We start from the raw sequence: 18,123 nt of genomic DNA on the forward strand, positions 1-18,123 counted from the left end.
TAGTAATATACAGGGGCCTTTGCCTTCTCTTCCCAACCCCCATCTATTCTTATTTTCTTTCTTTTTGTTTAAGTCTTTATTGAATTTGTTACAATATTGCTTCTGTTTTATGTTTCGGTTTATTGGCGGGGAGACATGTGGGATCTTAGCTCCCTGACCAGGGATCGAACCCACACCCCCTGCATTGGAAGTTGAAGTCTTAACCACTGGGCTGCCAAGGAAGTCCCTATTCTTATTTTCAACCATAGCTCTTAGGTTTTGGTATTTACCTCCATGTTTTTAATCATATACAATTTATTGATATATCTTAAACTTTTTTCTTAAACTTTTTATTTTGAAGTAATTTTAAATTTACTGAAAAGTTGCAAAGACAGCATAGAGAGCTCCTGAATGTTCTCACCTAGCTCCATCTCATGTTGACATCTTACATGATCATGGTACATTTGTCAAAACTAAAATTAAAATTAATGTTGGTACATTACTATTAACTGAATTACAAACTTTATTTGGAGGTCACCGTGTTTTCCACGAATGTTGCAGGATCCAGTCCAGGGTTCCACATTGCCCTGTGTCATTATGTCATCTTAGTCTCCTCTAGTCTGTGATAGTTTCTCAGGCTTTCTTTTCATTTATTAATATTAAGCATTTTCTCCAGAGGAGTATAAGAGATGAGTATTTTTGTCAATTACACACTCCATTTTCCCTTTCCCATTTTTTATCTTGCTTTTTGGTATAATCCATATTCATTGCTTTTGTTATTTTTATGTAAATATTGTTACCTGTTGATTTGACTAATGTGTTATAATTACACTTCCTCTTATACATAATTTTTTTGTTTGTCTTGGAGTTACTTTGTTTTCTTTGAAATTGACTAAATTTTCCCACACTCTCCAATAGTTCAGTAAAGGGCTTTCAATTCAATTTTATACATGGTGGATCATGTCAAATAATTTATCAGTTTCATTTTTTTCTTGGAACCCCCCCTTCTCTCCTCAGACCCACTCTAGTCTAGATAGGGCTGCACAGCTCTTGTCCATCAACTCTTCTCTGTCATCATCCTGGGGATTCCCTTCTTGTCTCTTCTTTGTTATAGTCCCTGTTTTCTGTATTCTTAGATTTTCTATTTCTTGGTTTATAGTCTCCTGTTGTTGAGCATGTCCCCCTAGTGATTTCAGAGAAAGGGTTTATGGGAAGTAACTTTTTGGGACCTTGTATGCTTTAAATTGCCCTTTATCTATCCTCACACTTGATTTATCAGTATAGACTTCTAGGCATTTCCCATCATTGAGAAATTTGGGACCATTCTTGTTCTTGATCCTTTTTTTTTTTTCCTACTCTCTCTCTCTCTAGAAAATTTTAGAATCCTCTCTATCCCTGGGTTCTGAAATGTCAGGTCCAGTCTATATAATTCAGATGGCTGACTCCACCCTGGATCTAGAGTTTGACATGTGACCCAGCAGATCCAATTAGTATGTTCTATTAATTTCAGGATGGGCACATAACCTGACCATGTAATGAGACTCAGTTCTCAGACTTTGGTTGAACTGGTGGGGACACTATCTCTCTCTCCCTGATTTGTACCTGGAAGGGTGCAAGCCCATAGCTACTTAGGATCTCCATGAAAAGAAGGCCTTCCTGAGAGAGAAGCTATATTAGTTAACTATTTCATTTTATTTTTATTTTTTGGCTGCGCTGGGTCTTCGTTGCTGCAAGCGGGCTTTTCTAGTTGTGGCGAGTGGGGGCTACTCTTTCTCGCAGTGCACGGGCTTCTAATTGTGGTGGCCTCTCTTGTTGCGGAGCACAGGCTCTAGGCACGTGGGCTTCAGTAGTTGCAGCACACGGGCTCAGTAGTTGCGGTTCACAGGCTCTAGAGCACAGGCTCAGTAGTTGTGGCACACGGGCTTAGTTGCTCCGTGGCATGTGGGATCTTCCTGGATCAGGACTCGAACCCGTGTCCCCTGCATTGGCAGGCGGATTCTTAACCACTGTGCCACCAGGGAAGTCCAGTCATCTATTTCTATGTAACATATTACCCCAAAACTTAGTGGCTTAAAGCAACAAACATCTATCATCCAGGTGCCGTTTAGCTGGGTGCTTCTTCCTTAGGTCTCTCAGAAGGCTGCAGCCAGTGTGTTATCTGGGGCTGAAGGCTCAGCAGGGCAGAATCTGCATCTATGCTCAACAGTGCGGTTGTTGGCAGGATTCGGTTTCTTGTTGTACTGAGGACCACAGTTCCTCACTGGCTGTTGGCCAGGGGCCTCTTTCAGTTCCTGGCCATGTAGGCTTCTCCTTCTTTCATTGGAATGAGCAAGTAGAATGAGCAAGAGAGAATAAGCAAAACAGAAGCCAGAATCTTTTTGTAATCTACTCTCAGAAATGACATCCCATCGCTTTGCCATATTCTAGTCATTACAAGTACGTCATGAGGTCAAAATTTTACAGTAAAGACCCCACATAAATCCACAAGAGCACCACAGCTTTCAAACTTGTGTCTGGAGAAGCATGTTGGAGTCAAGTGACTATTGACAAATTGTTCCCAATAGTGGTGACTATAGTCTTCACTACAGGTGAATTAGCTACCTATGGCCCCTCATTCAGAAAGCTCATCCCTCCTTACAAAAAAGGACACATGCAGAACTCTTAAATAGATGGCTCAGTGTCCTCAGGACCTCACCTGTTCCCAGACTTCAGCGTGCATTAGAATCAAGTGGGACTTGGTGAAGCATTCACTGTCCCAGGCCTACCCCTCAGCTTCTGATTCAGTGGTCTAGGGTGGAATCAAGGAGTGTGCATATTTATAAGGCTCCCAGATGATGCTTATGTAGGTGGTCCATGGACTTCACTGAGAAACCACACACCAGGCCACCTGTCTACAAGATTTTAAAGAGAAAGCACCGAGCACATTGCCTGGCACATGGTTTGTGCCCGGGAAATAGCCCACGAGAGGCCTTGTAACTGGTCCCAGACCCGCACAAGACCTCTGATTCCCATTCAGTCCTGTGCATTCTTAAGAGTGAGATCAAGACCTCCCTCGCCCATCCCCCAGCCTGCCCACGGGAAAAGAATAAATAACAACAGCAGCGTTTTCATTTTATAAGCACTTGGTTTTATCGCACAGAAGCAATTGAAAGTGGACTCCAGTGGAAAAGTGCGCCCTGGCATGGTTCAGTGGCCAGCGCCCAGCCCCACCTGCTCCAGCTCTTCCAGGACAGAGAGCTTTGGGCAAGGGCTCGACCACTCCTTTGGAAAACAGAAGGCATTCAGGAATAGGTTAAGACATCTCAAGCATAATGTGTTTCTAACTGCTCATTCATTATTGCGGTCATCTGTCAGTTGCACATACAGGAAATAAATGCACTTATTTGGAGAGGAGGGGGCAGTTTTTATAGTCAAGTGTTTACATGTGGCATTCTGCATATATCACATTCGGCTACATAAGCTATCATAACATAATTGTCCATCGCCTAGGGAGGGTTTGGGGCGTGGGGCCAGGGTTTGGAAGGACCCTCTCTTGCTAACACATTGCTAAAAGAAATTCCTGTTTGGTGAAGGAGGGCCCATAGTCTAAGCAGAGTTTCTTCTTAAAGAAAAGGGAGAAAAAATGAAAATTGGTTACACCGACCCTTGAGCTCCCAGACCCTCCTGAGTTTCTTTGGCTGCTCTGGATGTTCCTCTCTCCCTGCCTTACTTCTCTCCCTTGGTGGCCTTGTCTTCTGTGGCCTTCTCTGGAGGCCTGCTGTCTTTCTGGTCTGTGCTAGAGGATTTCTCAGCCTTTTCTGCCTTGGCTTTGCCTGGTGTGGAGGCCTCCTTGCTGGGCTCCTTGGCTTGGGCCTCTGCTTTGGGTTTCTCCTCAGGCTTCTTGGCCTCTGTGGCCTTCCCCTCCTTGGCGTCCTTTTTCTCAGGTGCCGCTGGCGTCTCTTCCTTCTTTGGCTTTTCCGGCTCTTTCTCTGCTGCTTTGCTGGGTTCTTTGGCCTTGGCATCATCTGGTTCCTTCTTGGCCACCTCAGTCTTCTCTTTGGGTTTGGCTTCTTCCTTCCCCTTGGCAGCAGCCTCCTTCTCTGGGGTGGTTGCTTTTTTCTTATCTTCAGCCTCTTCCTTCTTGGCTTCAGCTTTGGGTTCTTTGGGCTTTTCCACAGCAGGGTCCTTCTTCTCCTGGACCTCGGGCTTTGGAGCCTCCTTCTTGGGCACCTCATCTTTCTTGCTGTCCTTCTTCTCCTCAGTTTTCAGTGTGGCTGGAGCTTTCTCTTCCTCTGTCTTCTTTGGGGGCTCTTTGGCTTTCACCTCCTGGGCTTTCTCTTCCTCCTTCATGGGGGACTTTGCCTCCTCCTTCTTTGGGACCTCCTTCACAGGAGACTTGACCTTCCCTGGGGATTTGGCCTCCTCCTTGACAGGGCTTTTGGCCTTCTCCGGGGACTTTGCTTCTTCCTTCACGGGAGACTTGGCCTTCTCTGGGGATTTGGTCTCTTCCTTCACCGGGGACTTGGCCTTCTCTGGGGACTTCACCTCCACTGGGGACTTGGCCTTCTCTGGGGATTTGGTCTCTTCCTTCACTGGGGACTTGGCCTTCTCTGGGGATTTGGCCTCTTCCTTCTCTGGGGACTTGGCCTTCTCTGGGGACTTGGCCTCTTCCTTCACAGGGGACTTGACCTTCTCTGGGGATTTGGCCTCTTCCTTCACAGGGGATTTGGCCTTCTCTGGGGATTTGGCCTCTTCCTTCTCTGGGGACTTGGCCTTCTCTGGGGATTTGGCCTCTTCCTTCACAGGGGACTTGGCCTTCTCTGGGGATTTGGCCTCTTCCTTCACAGGGGACTTGGCCTTCTCTGGGGATTTGGCCTCTTCCTTCACAGGGGACTTGGCCTTCTCTGGGGATTTGGCCTCTTCCTTCACAGGGGATTTGGCCTTCTCTGGGGATTTGGCCTCTTCCTTCTCTGGGGATTTGGCCTTCTCTGGGGATTTGGCCTCTTCCTTCTCTGGGGACTTGGCCTTCTCTGGAGACTTCACTCCTTCTGGGGACTTGGCCTTCTCAGGAGACTTGGCCTCAGCTGGTGATTTTGCTTCTTCTTTCATAGGGGACTCAGCCTTTTCTGGGGACTTGCCTTCTTCCTTTACTGGGGACTTGGCCTCCTCTTTCTCTGGAGATGCGGCCTCTTCTGCTGGGGGAGATTTTGCTGCTTCTTCTCCCCCTTCCTCCTCCTCTTTGGCCTCTTTCTCTTCTTCTTCAGTCACTTCCTCAGTCAGCTGGACCTCCTCTGTCTGTTCCTGCACAATCACAGTTTCCTTCTCTGACTTTTCTACCACCTTGATCTTCTCTTCGCTTTTGACTTTTATATGAGTGGATATGGCAGGGATTTTGGGGAGTCCTTCTAGAAGGGAGAAAGGACTCGGGCCAAAGCCAATCCGACACTCTTCACCCTCCAGGAGTTTTCTGCAGAATGGATAATGGAACACGTTACCATTAACTCAGAGAGCCGATCAATAAGTTAGGGGGCTTCCTGAGCTACTCTGAAGGTCCACCGCATCCAGTGATATGCACTTTGGTGGAGGAAGGGGTGTGAATGGTGGGCACTTTGAGACTGGAGAAGGTCACTTAGCAGATCATCCCAGGGACCACCCAGAACCCACACCCCAATGGCACTGCTCTTGTTTAATGCAGCTAAGGTTGCAATTTATAAAACTTTTTCTCCTGAAAAAATGGCCCTCAAGAGAAAACACCTATATTAACAACATTTATACTTATTGTCCCTCAACTAAAATGTTATTCAAGAGAAAGGTGGAAATATGAGCAAGGAATTCCACATGTATAAACCTGGGTTTAAGAGGTCTTAGAAGGTTCCCATTTGAATTTCAAGGGTCTCCTGTTACCTTATAGTCTCATCCTTTGGGTTTTAGGAACATGGTGGGGGCAGTTTCCACTCTTTCCTACTCACTAGATGTGTGACTTTAGCTAAGCCACTCAAACTCTTTCATCCTCAGTCTCCTCATCGGTAAAAACAGGGTCATTAAGAGTCCTAACCTCAGAGGGTTGTTTCAGTGAAATAATAAATTTTAAAAACCTGGCAGTACCTACCTCAGAGTAAGTGTAGGGGTTACCCACACAGACCAGTGCTTTGCAAATTTAACGGCATGCAAATCACCCAGGGATCTGATTAAAATGCAGATTTTGATTCAACAGGTCTGGGGTGCCTTTCTAACCAGCTTTCAGATAATGTTGATTGTGCTACTCCATGGACAACACTTTGAGTAGCAAGACTACAGATTAGAGCCAAGACGTGGGAAGTGAAGGGTCATTAGCCAACAACTGGGACAGGTCTTCACGGGGTCAGCCCTGTTCCTTAGCAGGAAACTGCTAAGCTGGGAGGTCTCTTGGCTTTCTCATGGCTACTTTTTACTGAAGGCTTTCTCTGTGGCAGCCCAGTGGTACCTGTGTTACCTGGATTAGCTCAGGAACAGGATTAGCACCTCCTCCCAACAATCCCAGGACGTGGGTACTGTTATTATCACCCCTATTTTATTTCCCCAGGAAACAACTGCTCAGAGAGCTAGGAATCTCTAAGAGGTAGAGTTGTGAAGGCCCTTGACAACTCAAGTACCTCCTTTCCCTCCAAGCCAACCTCTAGCTGGCTGGATTTGGGAAGAGGGTGAGGAGGTTTAACCCTCTGAATCACTGTCAGAATGAAACTAAGTCACTCTCAAGATATTTGTCTCTCAAAAGGTAGAATGGTGGTTGCCAGGGCTGGGGGGAAGGAAGGGAAGGGAGTGGAGAGTTACTGTTTAATGAGCACTGAATTTCAGTTTGGGAAGATGAAAAACGGTCTGGACATAGATGATGGTGATGATTGCACAATAATGTAAATATTTTTAATGCCCCTGAACTGTATAGTTAAAAATGGTTAAATGGTAAATTTTCTGTTATATACATTTCACCGCAATACGAAAAAAAAAATTTTTTTTTTTTGTCTCTAAGACTGGCAGGCTACCTCACTGTGGGGCTTAAAATCCAAGGCTTCTCCTTCCAAGAAGCACCACCCAAAGGCCCCCTGGCCCCTCACCTGTAAGCAGCAATCTCAATATCCAGAGCCATCTTGACATTGAGCAGGTCTTGGTACTCTCGGAGCTGGGCTGCCATCTCCCACTTGGTGTTCCGGAGCTCAGCATCCAGCTGCTGTATGGCTTCCTGGGGAGGAGAAGTCACATACATGTCACGCGCCAGTCAGCATTCTGGCCCTCAGCACCGGAGGAGCTGGGGCGGGCTACGCAAACCCAACGTAGTCCTGTTCAGCCAGGCGTGCTGGGGCCAACCCCCACCCGGTGAAAGCTACGGATCTCATTCATGGATGTGAAAGCCACCTGGCACAAAACTCCTGCTGTGTGTATAACCTCAGCCTGGGGAGTGGTCTGGAAAGAAACACACCAGACACCAACAATGGTCATCACAGGTCAGTGGGATGATGGGTGAATTTTTACAGATCTTAAGCTTAGAAAGGGCTCAGTGGGAACACGGCCTTGTCTGCTTTGGCTCCCTGTCGTTTCCCCAGTGCTCCAAAGTGCCTGCCACACAGTACAGGCTTGGGAGGCATCTGTTGACCGAGACAATACACAGAAGCACACTCAATACGAGCTGAAGCTTATCCCCTGACCCCAAGGCCACTTAGCCACTGCTTGAAGTGAATCAGTATGGCTGATTTTTATTGCCTCCTTTTTCTACAATCACCGTATATTACTTGCATAATAAGCTCTTTAAAAGCGGTATTTTCTTTTGGCAGTTGTCTTTAACGGGAGGTATCTGCCAAGGCCTTCCCCAGGCTACCCTCACTCATAGACACTGGTTATTGTTTACTGAATGCCCACTATGACCAAGACCCTGCTGAGCACACTCACTCCTCACACGAAAAGGTCGTCTCTCTCTTTAAGCTTCATAGCTCTGCAAAGGAGGCTTTTTTTTTTTCCCATTGCATTGAGGGAATTCAGAGTCAGAGAGGCAGACACTTTCCTGGGGTCACACGGCTAGAAAGACATACTGGTACCTCTGGTATGTCTGACTCCAAGGCCCATGGTCTTAACTACGATGACCCCACTCAAAGAGGGGCAATGACTTGTCCAGGGTCACCCAACCAGGTGAGACAATCTGGCTCTCTGCCCCACCCCTGCCCACCTGGTAGGATGCAATGTCAGCCTGATGACGGTCCTCCAGCTCAGAGCGCTGCCTCTCCAGTGAGTCCTTAGTGCTTTTGAGCGCCTCCAGCTCTGTGGTCCTGGCCTGCAGCTGCCGCCGGTACTCAGTTATCTCCTCCTGTGCCAAGCGCATGGCGTCTGTGTTCACCTTGGCTGCCTCGGACAGTCGGTCCAGTCTCACTGGGAGAGAAGGGAGTAGGGCACAGGGTTAGACACAACTGGATTTGGATTCTACTGCCCAGACCTGGAAGGTGACACACATGGGTTGAGGACCTACTGAGTGCCGGTGCCATCTTGGATGCTTAACTCACCGTATCCTTTGTGATAGGCAAATGACCACTGCCCAAGGCTGGTAGGCCAATTTGAGCAGCAGAGCTGGGATTCAGATCTAGTGTCTATCTGGCTCCAAAGATCACATTGTCTCCCCAAACCTAGGATCTGGAAACTCTGCAGGGCAAAAGAAGCCCACATTTCTGGTCCTCCTGGTTCAGCTCCCCAGAAGAGGCTGGCAGTGCTGAGGGTCATATGTGAAACCTGACCCATAGGGCTTAACTCTGAGCTTGTGGTTGAACAAGTTAATGAGTCTGTGACCTTTAGAGGCATGAGGGCACCGTGAGCCACCATGTAGCCATAGCCCCTTCCTTGCAGGTTTCTGCTTTGCAGAGACCAAGGTCACTGCAGAGCCTGGGGCCTGCGTGCCAGCTTCTCTGTCCCTTCCTGCCCCTTGTTGCGCATTCTCTAGCACAGGAGCCCCTGTGCCAATGGCAGCCACACCCTGGCCCCTGTGAGCAATGGGCTGCAGGTTCCCAGAAGACTTTTCAGGGACCAGTGGGGGTCTGGAGGCTAGTCTGAACCTCCTGAATGTGGACATCCTGAATCCTGAGATAATGACATTCAGGACCTGAGTCTTGGGAGTGGGGGAGGAAGAAGGGATGCCAGCTGGGTGGTCCAGAAGTCCTGAGATGGATGAAGGGCAACGCCCAAGAGAGCAGAGAGGTTTGCTTTGGGAGGAGCCTTGCTGCAGAGATGGGGGAGGGGATGGTTCTGCCACTGCAGAGGAGAGGAAGGAACTGGAAAAGCAATGCATCAAAATCCCAGCTTTTCTGGTTTTTCTCTGCTAGTACTGGCAAAGACTTAGAAACCATCCAGGTGGGTGAGGATTCTTACGCACTGTGGATCACAGACCTGTCTGAAAATCACTGAAGCCTCTGTACCCTCTCCCAAGAACAATGCAGAAGTTTTACAGACAGTTTCAGGAAGGCTCATGGAGCTCCCCAGGGTAAGAAGCCCAGTTAGTCGACCCCCCTTTCAACCCCAAAAGAAATGAAAACCAGAGAGGGCCAGTGTTGGTCAAAGTCACCCTGCAGGTGCTGCGCACAGCTTCAAAGCTGCTGCAGCTGCAACCTAGCTGACTCGGGGTGGCACGGAGTTGGGGGAGGGAGATGGGTTTGGGAGGCTCCCGGCTTTTCTGAAGGGGAGCAAGGACATTAAAGGGCCCACAAGCCACTTCAGCTTCAGGCACCAATTGGTTGTAATGGTGGTCCCCCTGGGGAGAAAGAATGTGAGAATGACCCACCCTCCCCAACTGTAGTGGGGAGGAGCCCGATAGGTGTCAGAATAGGGTTCCCTGCAGTGTGCAAGAAAGGGGGCGGGCAGCATTGGACAGGGAAGCCATGTTACTTTGAAGGGCAAAGAGCGCCCCAGCGACTAGAAGCCGGCACCGCTCTGGAGCAGTAGAGGGAACCTGTTGACGAGGGGCCTCATAATGGGGTTACCAAAACTCGGGAGAAGGAGCAGAGAGGACCCAGAGTTGAAGGACAGATATAAGGACCCTGGAGAAGGCCAAAGGAGAACCTAGAGTTGGGGGGAAGGGGGGGTGTTCCACAAGAGGCCCAGAGTAAAACTGTTTTTTAACTAAGGGGCATGCGCTCTGCAGGAGGAAGCCGAGCAGTGCACCATCCAGTCCAGCCACCTCTATGCAGAGTCCACCAGCACCCTAAGTCACGCCACCCTTCCCCTCACTGACCGACCAACAGAGGGCGCCCCATCCTCCCTGTCCCCGCTCGCCTGCGAACCTCGGAACCACTCCTCGGACTGTAGCGTGCTCTGCACTGCGTGGCCTTCCAGCTGCGCGCGGATCTCGCGCAGTGCCGACGTCACGTCGCACTTGAGGGCGTCGCGCGCCTCGGCCTGCGCCTGAGTCTGCGCGGCGCTGCTGCCCTGGATCTGGCCGAGCAACTCGCCCACCTCCTGCTGGTGGTGACGCCGCAGGTAGCCGCACTCTTCCTGCAGGGCCTGAGCCTTCTTCTGCAGCTCGACGCGCGCCGCTTCGGCCTCCTGCGCAAAGCGCGCAAGTGCGCGCGCCGCCGCCTCAGCCTCCTCGCGCTGCCGGGCCTCGTCGTCTAGGCGCTGGCGCACGTGCGCGATGTCCTCCAGCAGGTGCTCTTGCTCCAGGCGCAGCTGGCCGCGGGCCGCGCCCAAGCGCAGCACAGCGCCGCGCATCTCGCGCACCTCGCGCTCGTATAGCTCGCCCATGGCGGCGCGGCCCGCCTGCTGCTGCCGCAGCGCCGCCGCCTCTCCCTCCAGGCTGCGGTTATGTGCCTCGAGCTGCCGCACCTTGTCGATGTAGCCCGCGAAGCGGTCGTTCAGCGCCTGCAGCTGTTCCTTCTCGCTGCGCGCCGCCGCCGCCGCCACCACGCAGCCCTCCGGTCCGTTGCTCAGCGTGTCTAGCGAGTCGGTGCTGGAGGCGGCTCCCGCGCCGCGGAAGCGGCTCGGCGAGGCCGACACGGAGCTCACGGACGTCCGCGCCCATGAGTGGAAGCCGCTGGAGGAGCCGGCTGCAGAGCGCGCGCCGCCCTTGCGAGTCAGCCCGTAGTGCAGACTGCCGCCTCCGTGGAGCGGCGCGAAGGCGCCCAGCAGCGCCTCAGCGCCGCTGAAGCTCATCTTGGCCGGAGCAGGTGCGGCTGCCGGCGGAGTGGGAACCCGAGGCCGGGACGGGGCGGGCGGCACTGCGGTAGCACCCGGCCGGCCGGCCCTTTTATAGCAGCCCGGCGGGGTCCAGCCCCTCAGCAGTTGCTGGGGGGGTGAGCAGGGGAGGAGGGCCCGCCCTCTCCGCCTCCTCCCCCAGCGGCCCGGGGCCGGCTGGCTCCGCCGCAGTGAGAGGGGCGGGGCAGGGAAACCAAGGAGTGGAGGGGAATCGACGACGCAGCGTCAGAGAAGCACCCCCGAAGCAGAGTCAGGCGGTAGAGGACTCCCGGAGTGGACCGAAGGGGAGCCCCCTGGTGCGGGTCGGGAGACCCTGCTATTATGTTCGGAATTAAAGAAGGAGTCTGAAATGGGGGGAGGGCAAGGAGACCTGATGGGAATAGGGGCAGGATGCCTTCGGGATGGAGCGATAGAAAACTCGGTAGGATGAGAGGACCCCCGAATGAGAGGGAGCACAGGTTTTTCCTCATAGTTAGACCTTCAGGATAGGGGATGCAGAGTGTCTGCAGCCGGCCCGGAATAGGGGAGGGAGAAAAGTAATCCTGAATAGAAGCATAGTGGGCACTACAGAGGGTAGAGGTAGAAAACCCCTGAGTGGAGGTACACTGTTCCCCTAGTAGCTAGAGGGGCCACCAGGAGAGGGCTCAAGGAACTTTGCAGCCGGCTCCGGAATGGAGGGGGAGGACCTGGAGTTGGGGAGGGCGACAAGGCTGCCCTGAATTGGGCGTGTGGGAGACACTGCAGAGGATGGAGAAGGGAAGCCTGGATTGGGGGACACAGTGGTCTCCGCAGGATAGGAGGCAGGAGACCCTACAACCGGCCCCAGCAAGGAGGGCCCTCAGTGAAGTGGCAGAGGGTCCCCTGTAAAGGCAGGGTGTGTGAGGGTCAGAGAACCAAGAGTGGGCGTGCTGCGGGGAACTTGGCATGAAGCTGGGAGAGTTGATGCCTGTGGGGAGTTGGGGAAGTGACAGGAGGGCTAGGAGTCACTCAGGCCAGGGTCTGCACACTGAGGTCAGCTCCACAGTTGCTGGCAAATGACCTTGGACAAGTTGTCCCCCATCCCTCCCCCACTCGGTTTTCCCATCTTTACAGAGAAAGGACCTTGCCCTGGGTCGGGCTGCAACTTGAGACCCCCTGCTCCCCCAGCAGATTCTGACTTGGGGGATCTCTGGCAGAATTGGGGGAGGAGAACCTCCTACTGCCCGTGGATATAGCAGCCACTTTCCCACAACTAGGAAGTCCATCTTTGTTCCTTTCCCCTCCCCATCTCCTCAGCTTCAACTTGTAGTCTCTCCCCGACACCCACAACAGACAAGTGGGTGCCATGATAGATTTCCCTTCTCCCCGCCCCCCCACCGCCAGAGAAGTGGTGGGATGCTTTCAGGGTACCAGAGTCCTTCACCCCCATAAACCCTAATTCACGTAGAAAAGAGGGCCCTGGTATTTGGAGGGCCCTGCAACAGCTGGTGGTTATTTGGCTTTTTCTTGGGTTTGGCTCCTGTCAAGTGCCTTGGGAGTGGGGGCGGCGCTGCGGCTGGTGCTTCAGCACCAGGGACAGGGCCTACTGCTCATTGTTGGGGAGGAAGGGGTTAATTAGCCTCTGCCTTTCCCTTGAGGGATGGGACGGAGGAATGCCATCTCCCCCTTGCCTGATCCCTGTGTTATGCAGATAGGGAGCTGAGGAGGGATGGGTGAATGATCCAGTGGAGAAACGCAGGCAGCCAGAGACCCAGCCCCTCGACCTTCTGCTAGGGATCCGGTCCCCTGTTTTCTGTGACGTTCTCCCACGTACACACCTGGGCTGTCTTGCCTCTCCATTGGGAGCTGAAGGGACACCCCTAGATGCCAGATGCCAGGAGGGAACCTTGAGACCTCCTGGGGAGTCAGTGTAGACTCCCCTCCCAGACCTGAGCCTCCCTCAGGCAGTTAACCCAAACCCCACTACATTTCCAGTTTAACATGGTTTACATTCTGTAGGATCCCCAGGATGGGGACAGAAAAACACCCTAGGAAAGACCTATGCCAGTTCTTTTCTCTTTGCCCTCCACCTCACTCCCAGACCCCTGGTTCTAAGCAGACCCTCAGAGATGGGGAAGTGATGGCACTGTCCCTTTAACCACGTTTTACAGGGAGGAGAGTGCGCTGGGGAGGAGGAGGGAGGGGGAAGGGAGTTTCTGGTTTTGCATGGAGAAGCAGAACATGATGAAGCATTTTTCTCCTGTTTAAAGATCCAGCCATGCTCCAGTTTGCAGGGGGCAGAAGGGCACCTTTGCAGTTGGTGGAGGATGGAGGTGAGTGTCTGGTCTGAGGCTTCTGAGAATGGCATTTGGGGGGCTCAAGAGGACTCCCATGCTCTCACATGGCTCCCCATTACTTGTCATTCTGCTTGGAATCTTGCCATTAGAGCCCTGTTCCTTCGGGTCTTTTCAGTCATCTGCGTAATGCAGACGCATCCTCTGGGTGTGGGGAGGCTGACAAGCAGCGGACAGCAAGGGAGAGTGGTAGCAGAGGCTGGGTAAAAGAGGGGAGGGGCCAAGGTGGATTCTGTCGAGGCTGGGTAAAAGAGGGGAGGGGCCAAGGTGGATTCTGTCAAGGCTGGGGGGCCACAAACATGAGATTCTAAGCAAGAAGTCCCAAGCATGATTCATGTGGCTGGGGAAAATGACATGAGGGTGGGAGTCCTGGGGTCAGTGCCCCCCAAAGGGCCCTTCAGGCTCACCTCCAGGAAGCCATCCGTTTTACCCCTACACGTGGTCAGTTATCCCCTCCATGGTCCCCAGTGCTAATCCACCACATCACACTTACCACTCCGAGTTGTCATAGGGTGAATGAATGGATGGATGAATAAATTCCATCAGTTCTCCAGCCAAACTTGTGGTCTAGAGGGGACTAAAAGTGATCCTGCCCTGAGTCCTTGAGTCTCAAATCACTTTCATCTTCCTGCCCTCAATTCTTACCATTTGAAAGTGAGTAGAACAACATATTCATTCATTCATTCATTCATTCATCCATTCTTCACATGTTTACTGAGTGCCTGCTATGTGATAGGCACACACAAAACACGGAGGTTCAGAACCCCATAAACCTCTAAAATTGCCTCCCTGGGACAAGGGTTCTCAAGTCCTTCCCAAATCCCAGTGCAGCATTTCCCAGGGCAACTTCTTGAGGATGGTGATAAGTGTTCCTAAAAAAGGAGAGGAAAAGAAGAATTTCACAGTTAAAGGAGTTAAACAGGGCTCTTGGGGCAACCCTTGGAACCTGGACGTGGTGATGAGCATCGGGAATCTCCCAGAGGTGCCGACTTCCCCAAACTTATTAGACCACAGGCCCTTCTTGTCCCCAAGTGTCGCCCACATCGGCCCTCACTGCAGAACCCACTCAGACATGGGCTTCAGCCCCTGTTCCCCCTGGGCTGCCATCTGGGCTCCTGCGTACCCCCAAGGTTAGTGTTCTTCAGGAACAGGGCTGCAGTGTGAAGGGTAAAGCAGTACAGCCCTTGGTGAATATCAGCCAAGCATTGCTGCCACTTACTTCATTCATTCAGTGTCTACAGGATTAGACCCTGTGGTGAGCAGTGGGGACTCTGAAGAATGAGACCCTAGTGAGGGGGAATCCCCCCATGTGTACAGCAGAGAGAACTCGGCCATCACTTTCTCCTTGGTACCTCCTCAGACTTGGCAAGGATCACTGTCCCTATTATAGATGAGTAAATGAAGGCCAGAGTAAGGTAGTGAGTTGCCCGAGTTGACCCAGTGACAGGGTCTCAAATCATCCAAGTTTAAGCTGGTGCTGTACACAGTGGGTGGAAATCCATTTCTCAGGCACAGTCGGGGCCCAGATGGCCTGAGGTTGGAGGAATGAGAGGCCCCCCAGAGAGAGAACAGGCAGCTGGCTGGAAATGGGGTCTGGCCCCTGACAGATTGCCCAGCTGAGAGCCTCTGTGACCTGTGACCCAATGTCAGCACATCCTTTACGTGGGGGCTCACTCCCAGCCTGGGCATCCTGCACCACTGTGTCACCTCTCTGTGACCACTGTTTGGGGGTGCATTTGCTAAACTCATTCTCTTCCTCCTTTCCATAGAACTTGACCTTTTCTAACATGGAAAATTCTACTATCTTGTCTCCTCCCATACAATTTAAGCTTCATAAGGATAGGGACTTTTGCCTGTCTTATTCAGTACAGCTTTCCTCAGCCCTTGGAACAATGGCTGGCAAACAGTACGTGCTTAACAAGTAGTTGAATACCTGAGCAGTCCTGCCTGAGAAGCTGGTGAGCACCTGGTCATTTCAGCACCAGGAATCTGGACAGCTCCCGGCCGGCTCAGCCCTTGGAGGGTGGCCGCCGCAGGCTTGGAGCCTCCCAGCCAGCCTGAGCTGCGCGAGGTCACCTTTGCTGGGGCTCAAGCCCTGCCCACTGCATTGCTTGCAAACTCACCTCAGTAATACCTTTTCCTTTTTGAGTTCCTCAATTACTTTTATGTATTTGTGAAGTGCCAAGCATTTCTCTTTCTCCTTATCTCTCTTTGGTGCTCATCATGCCTCACATACTCTCTCTCCTTCCCTTCTCTCTGTTCCTTCTTCTTCTATCACGTTCTTCCATCTCTCCCCCACCCCCAGTTTCTCTGTCCTCCTTATCCCTTTCCTCCTCCCGCTCCTTAGAGTTGTCCTATTTTTGCAGGCCTTGATTTATAGTAAAGGGGAGGCAGCCTCCCTCCCCCTACTCCCTTTATGAAACAGACAGCAAAAACTGAACTACGTGCAGTTTTGCATAAGCCTCCCCCCCTAGTATCCGCCCATAGTTGTAACCACAAGGGGACTGGCCCAAAGCTGATGAAAGCCTGCAGCAGGTCTGCCTGCCCACCCATCTGTCTGCCGCCCTGGGATGACACCGTGTGGGAGGCTGAATTCTGCCACAAAGGTCAGGAGCTGGTGGGTGGATTTACAGATCCGCCCCATCTCTCCTGCTCTGGTTCCCTTTGCGAGCAATTATGGATGAATGATTCTCCGGCTGTGGTTCCCGAGTCTGAGGGTGAGGCGATTCATTTGTTTTCCCTAAGGAAAAAGTTCTAGCAACTGGATGAGGCATTCGGAGTTACACACGCTCTAGGGCTGTTTTATTCTTGTTATCTAGTGCAAGAGGCTAAGCAATAATAGGACTCAAGGCTCTCAGCTAAGGAGGGGAAGAGGTACCTCTGCTTTTTTTTTTGGATGCATTTTATTTGCTTCAGTAATGGAAATCAAATAGTTGTGCTTTAACTAACATGATTTTATAAAAAAAGTATTATTGCATGGTTTGACATTTTTGCAGGGATAATCAAATATTTTCTTTAAAGCTTTGAACCAGTCATGTTCATCATTATTTCAAAACATGTTCATCATTATTTCAGTTGAGTATGACACATCAACTGAAGTTTTACATACGTGCAAAAATGTCCATCTCATCATAATTTCACTATGAAAGGTTTTCTTTTTTTTTTGATTTTGTTTATTTCTTTTTTCTTTTTCTTTTTCTTTTTTTTTTTTTTTTTTTTTTTTTTTGCTGTACACGGGCCTCTCACTGTTGTGGCCTCTCCCGTTGTGGAGCACAGGCTCCGGACGTGCAGGCTCAGCGGCCACGGCTCACGGGCCCAGCCGCTCCGTGGCATGTGGGATCTTCCCGGACCGGGGCATGAACCGGTGTCCCCTGCATCGGCAGGCGGACTCACAACCACCGCGCCACCAAGGAAGCCCTCTTTTTTTTTTTTTTAACTTAATTTTTATTGGAGTATAGTTGTGAGGTACCTCTGCTTTTACACCTGGCCTCTTTTACACCTGGCCTCTCTCATTCCAGCAACTCTGTGAGATAAAGACGGTTACTATCCCCACTTCATGGTTTGGGAAATGGAGGTTCGGAGAGGTTGGGAAACTTGCCCCAGGTCACAGCTAGTAAGTGGTGAAGCTGGGATTCAAACCCAGGTCTGATGGGCTCCACAGCAAGTATGCTCAACTACAAGACTGTGCTATCACCTCTCACGTTCATAGGAAGGCCCAGCTAGGTTCCCACAGGGCCACTGCTTTAGAACTGGACCCAGCACTTTCCTGGTCCCATCACACTGGCTGGAGCTTTGCTCTGGGAGTTCCTTCCAGCATCTTTATGGAAGCAAGGGGGGTTGAGAACTGGCATTGTCTTGGGGAAGGAGGCCCCCAAGGCAGTACAGTCAGGAAGTTGAAATGACAGCTGACAGCTTTCTGGATGGCCTACCCTGAGGAGACAGATAACTAGACAGCAGTCATGGAACCATGATTGATGTTCACAGTGTAGATCTTGAGTCATCAAGAAAACAATTTTGGCAACCTCTGTGTGGTGAGCACTTGCCTGCTGTGTGCTGGACCCCTATGTATGTGGTGTCTGCAACAACTGCCCTAGGTCTGCAGGGTCATCCCCCAATACAGAGTAGGACGTCTAAGTCAGAGAAAGTGACCTGCCAAGGTCACTGAGCAAGGTGGTGGTGGGGCTGTGGCTCACAGCTGGGCCACCTGCACTTCCTGGGATCCACAATCGCTCTCAGAAAAAAATATTTCAGTGGTGCTTCATCTCTTTATTCTGGAGGAGAAGGCTGTCCATAGTACATTTGAGAAAGATTCTATGCCAATGAGTTTAAATTGGGGTGTTGAGGCTTAGGGGGAGAACTATCAGTTGGATAAAAGTTCATTTCTGATGGTCGGTGTTGGCAGGTCAATGAGGCATTACTGGGCCTTAAAAGAGGCCCCTACAAATGGGCACAGCCAGGGCTCTGGGGACATGAAGCTTGCTTTGCTGAGGGGCAGCCACATCCTGGCCCATCCCTTTGAAGTCAGTCTGCATGAGGACACACAGGGCCTGGCAGCAGCCTGGCATCACCCAAAAGCAGCAAACGCCAGCAGCAAGGAGACATGCCAGGTAGGTTTCTAAAACCTCTTCCTCGGCCCTGAGCCAGGCGCCTGTCA

The 18,123-nt window shown here is 51.3% G+C and overlaps 1 protein-coding gene across 1 annotated transcript; it reads right to left on the reverse strand.

Annotated features, from left to right (window-relative positions):
* Positions 1–3,684: 3,684 nt before the first annotated feature.
* On the reverse strand, positions 3,685–11,115 carry NEFH (neurofilament heavy chain). Its single transcript, XM_065890080.1, has 4 exons — positions 10,248–11,115; positions 8,153–8,352; positions 7,050–7,174; positions 3,685–5,425 (listed from the first exon to the last, which is right to left on the reverse strand). Exons 1-4 carry the CDS (start codon positions 11,113–11,115, stop codon positions 3,685–3,687), a joined length of 2,934 nt encoding a protein of 977 aa, XP_065746152.1.
* Positions 11,116–18,123: the final 7,008 nt, after the last annotated feature.

The sequence above is a fragment of the Phocoena phocoena genome, chromosome 13, assembly GCF_963924675.1.
Source record: "Phocoena phocoena chromosome 13, mPhoPho1.1, whole genome shotgun sequence".
NCBI lineage: Eukaryota > Metazoa > Chordata > Mammalia > Artiodactyla > Phocoenidae > Phocoena > Phocoena phocoena.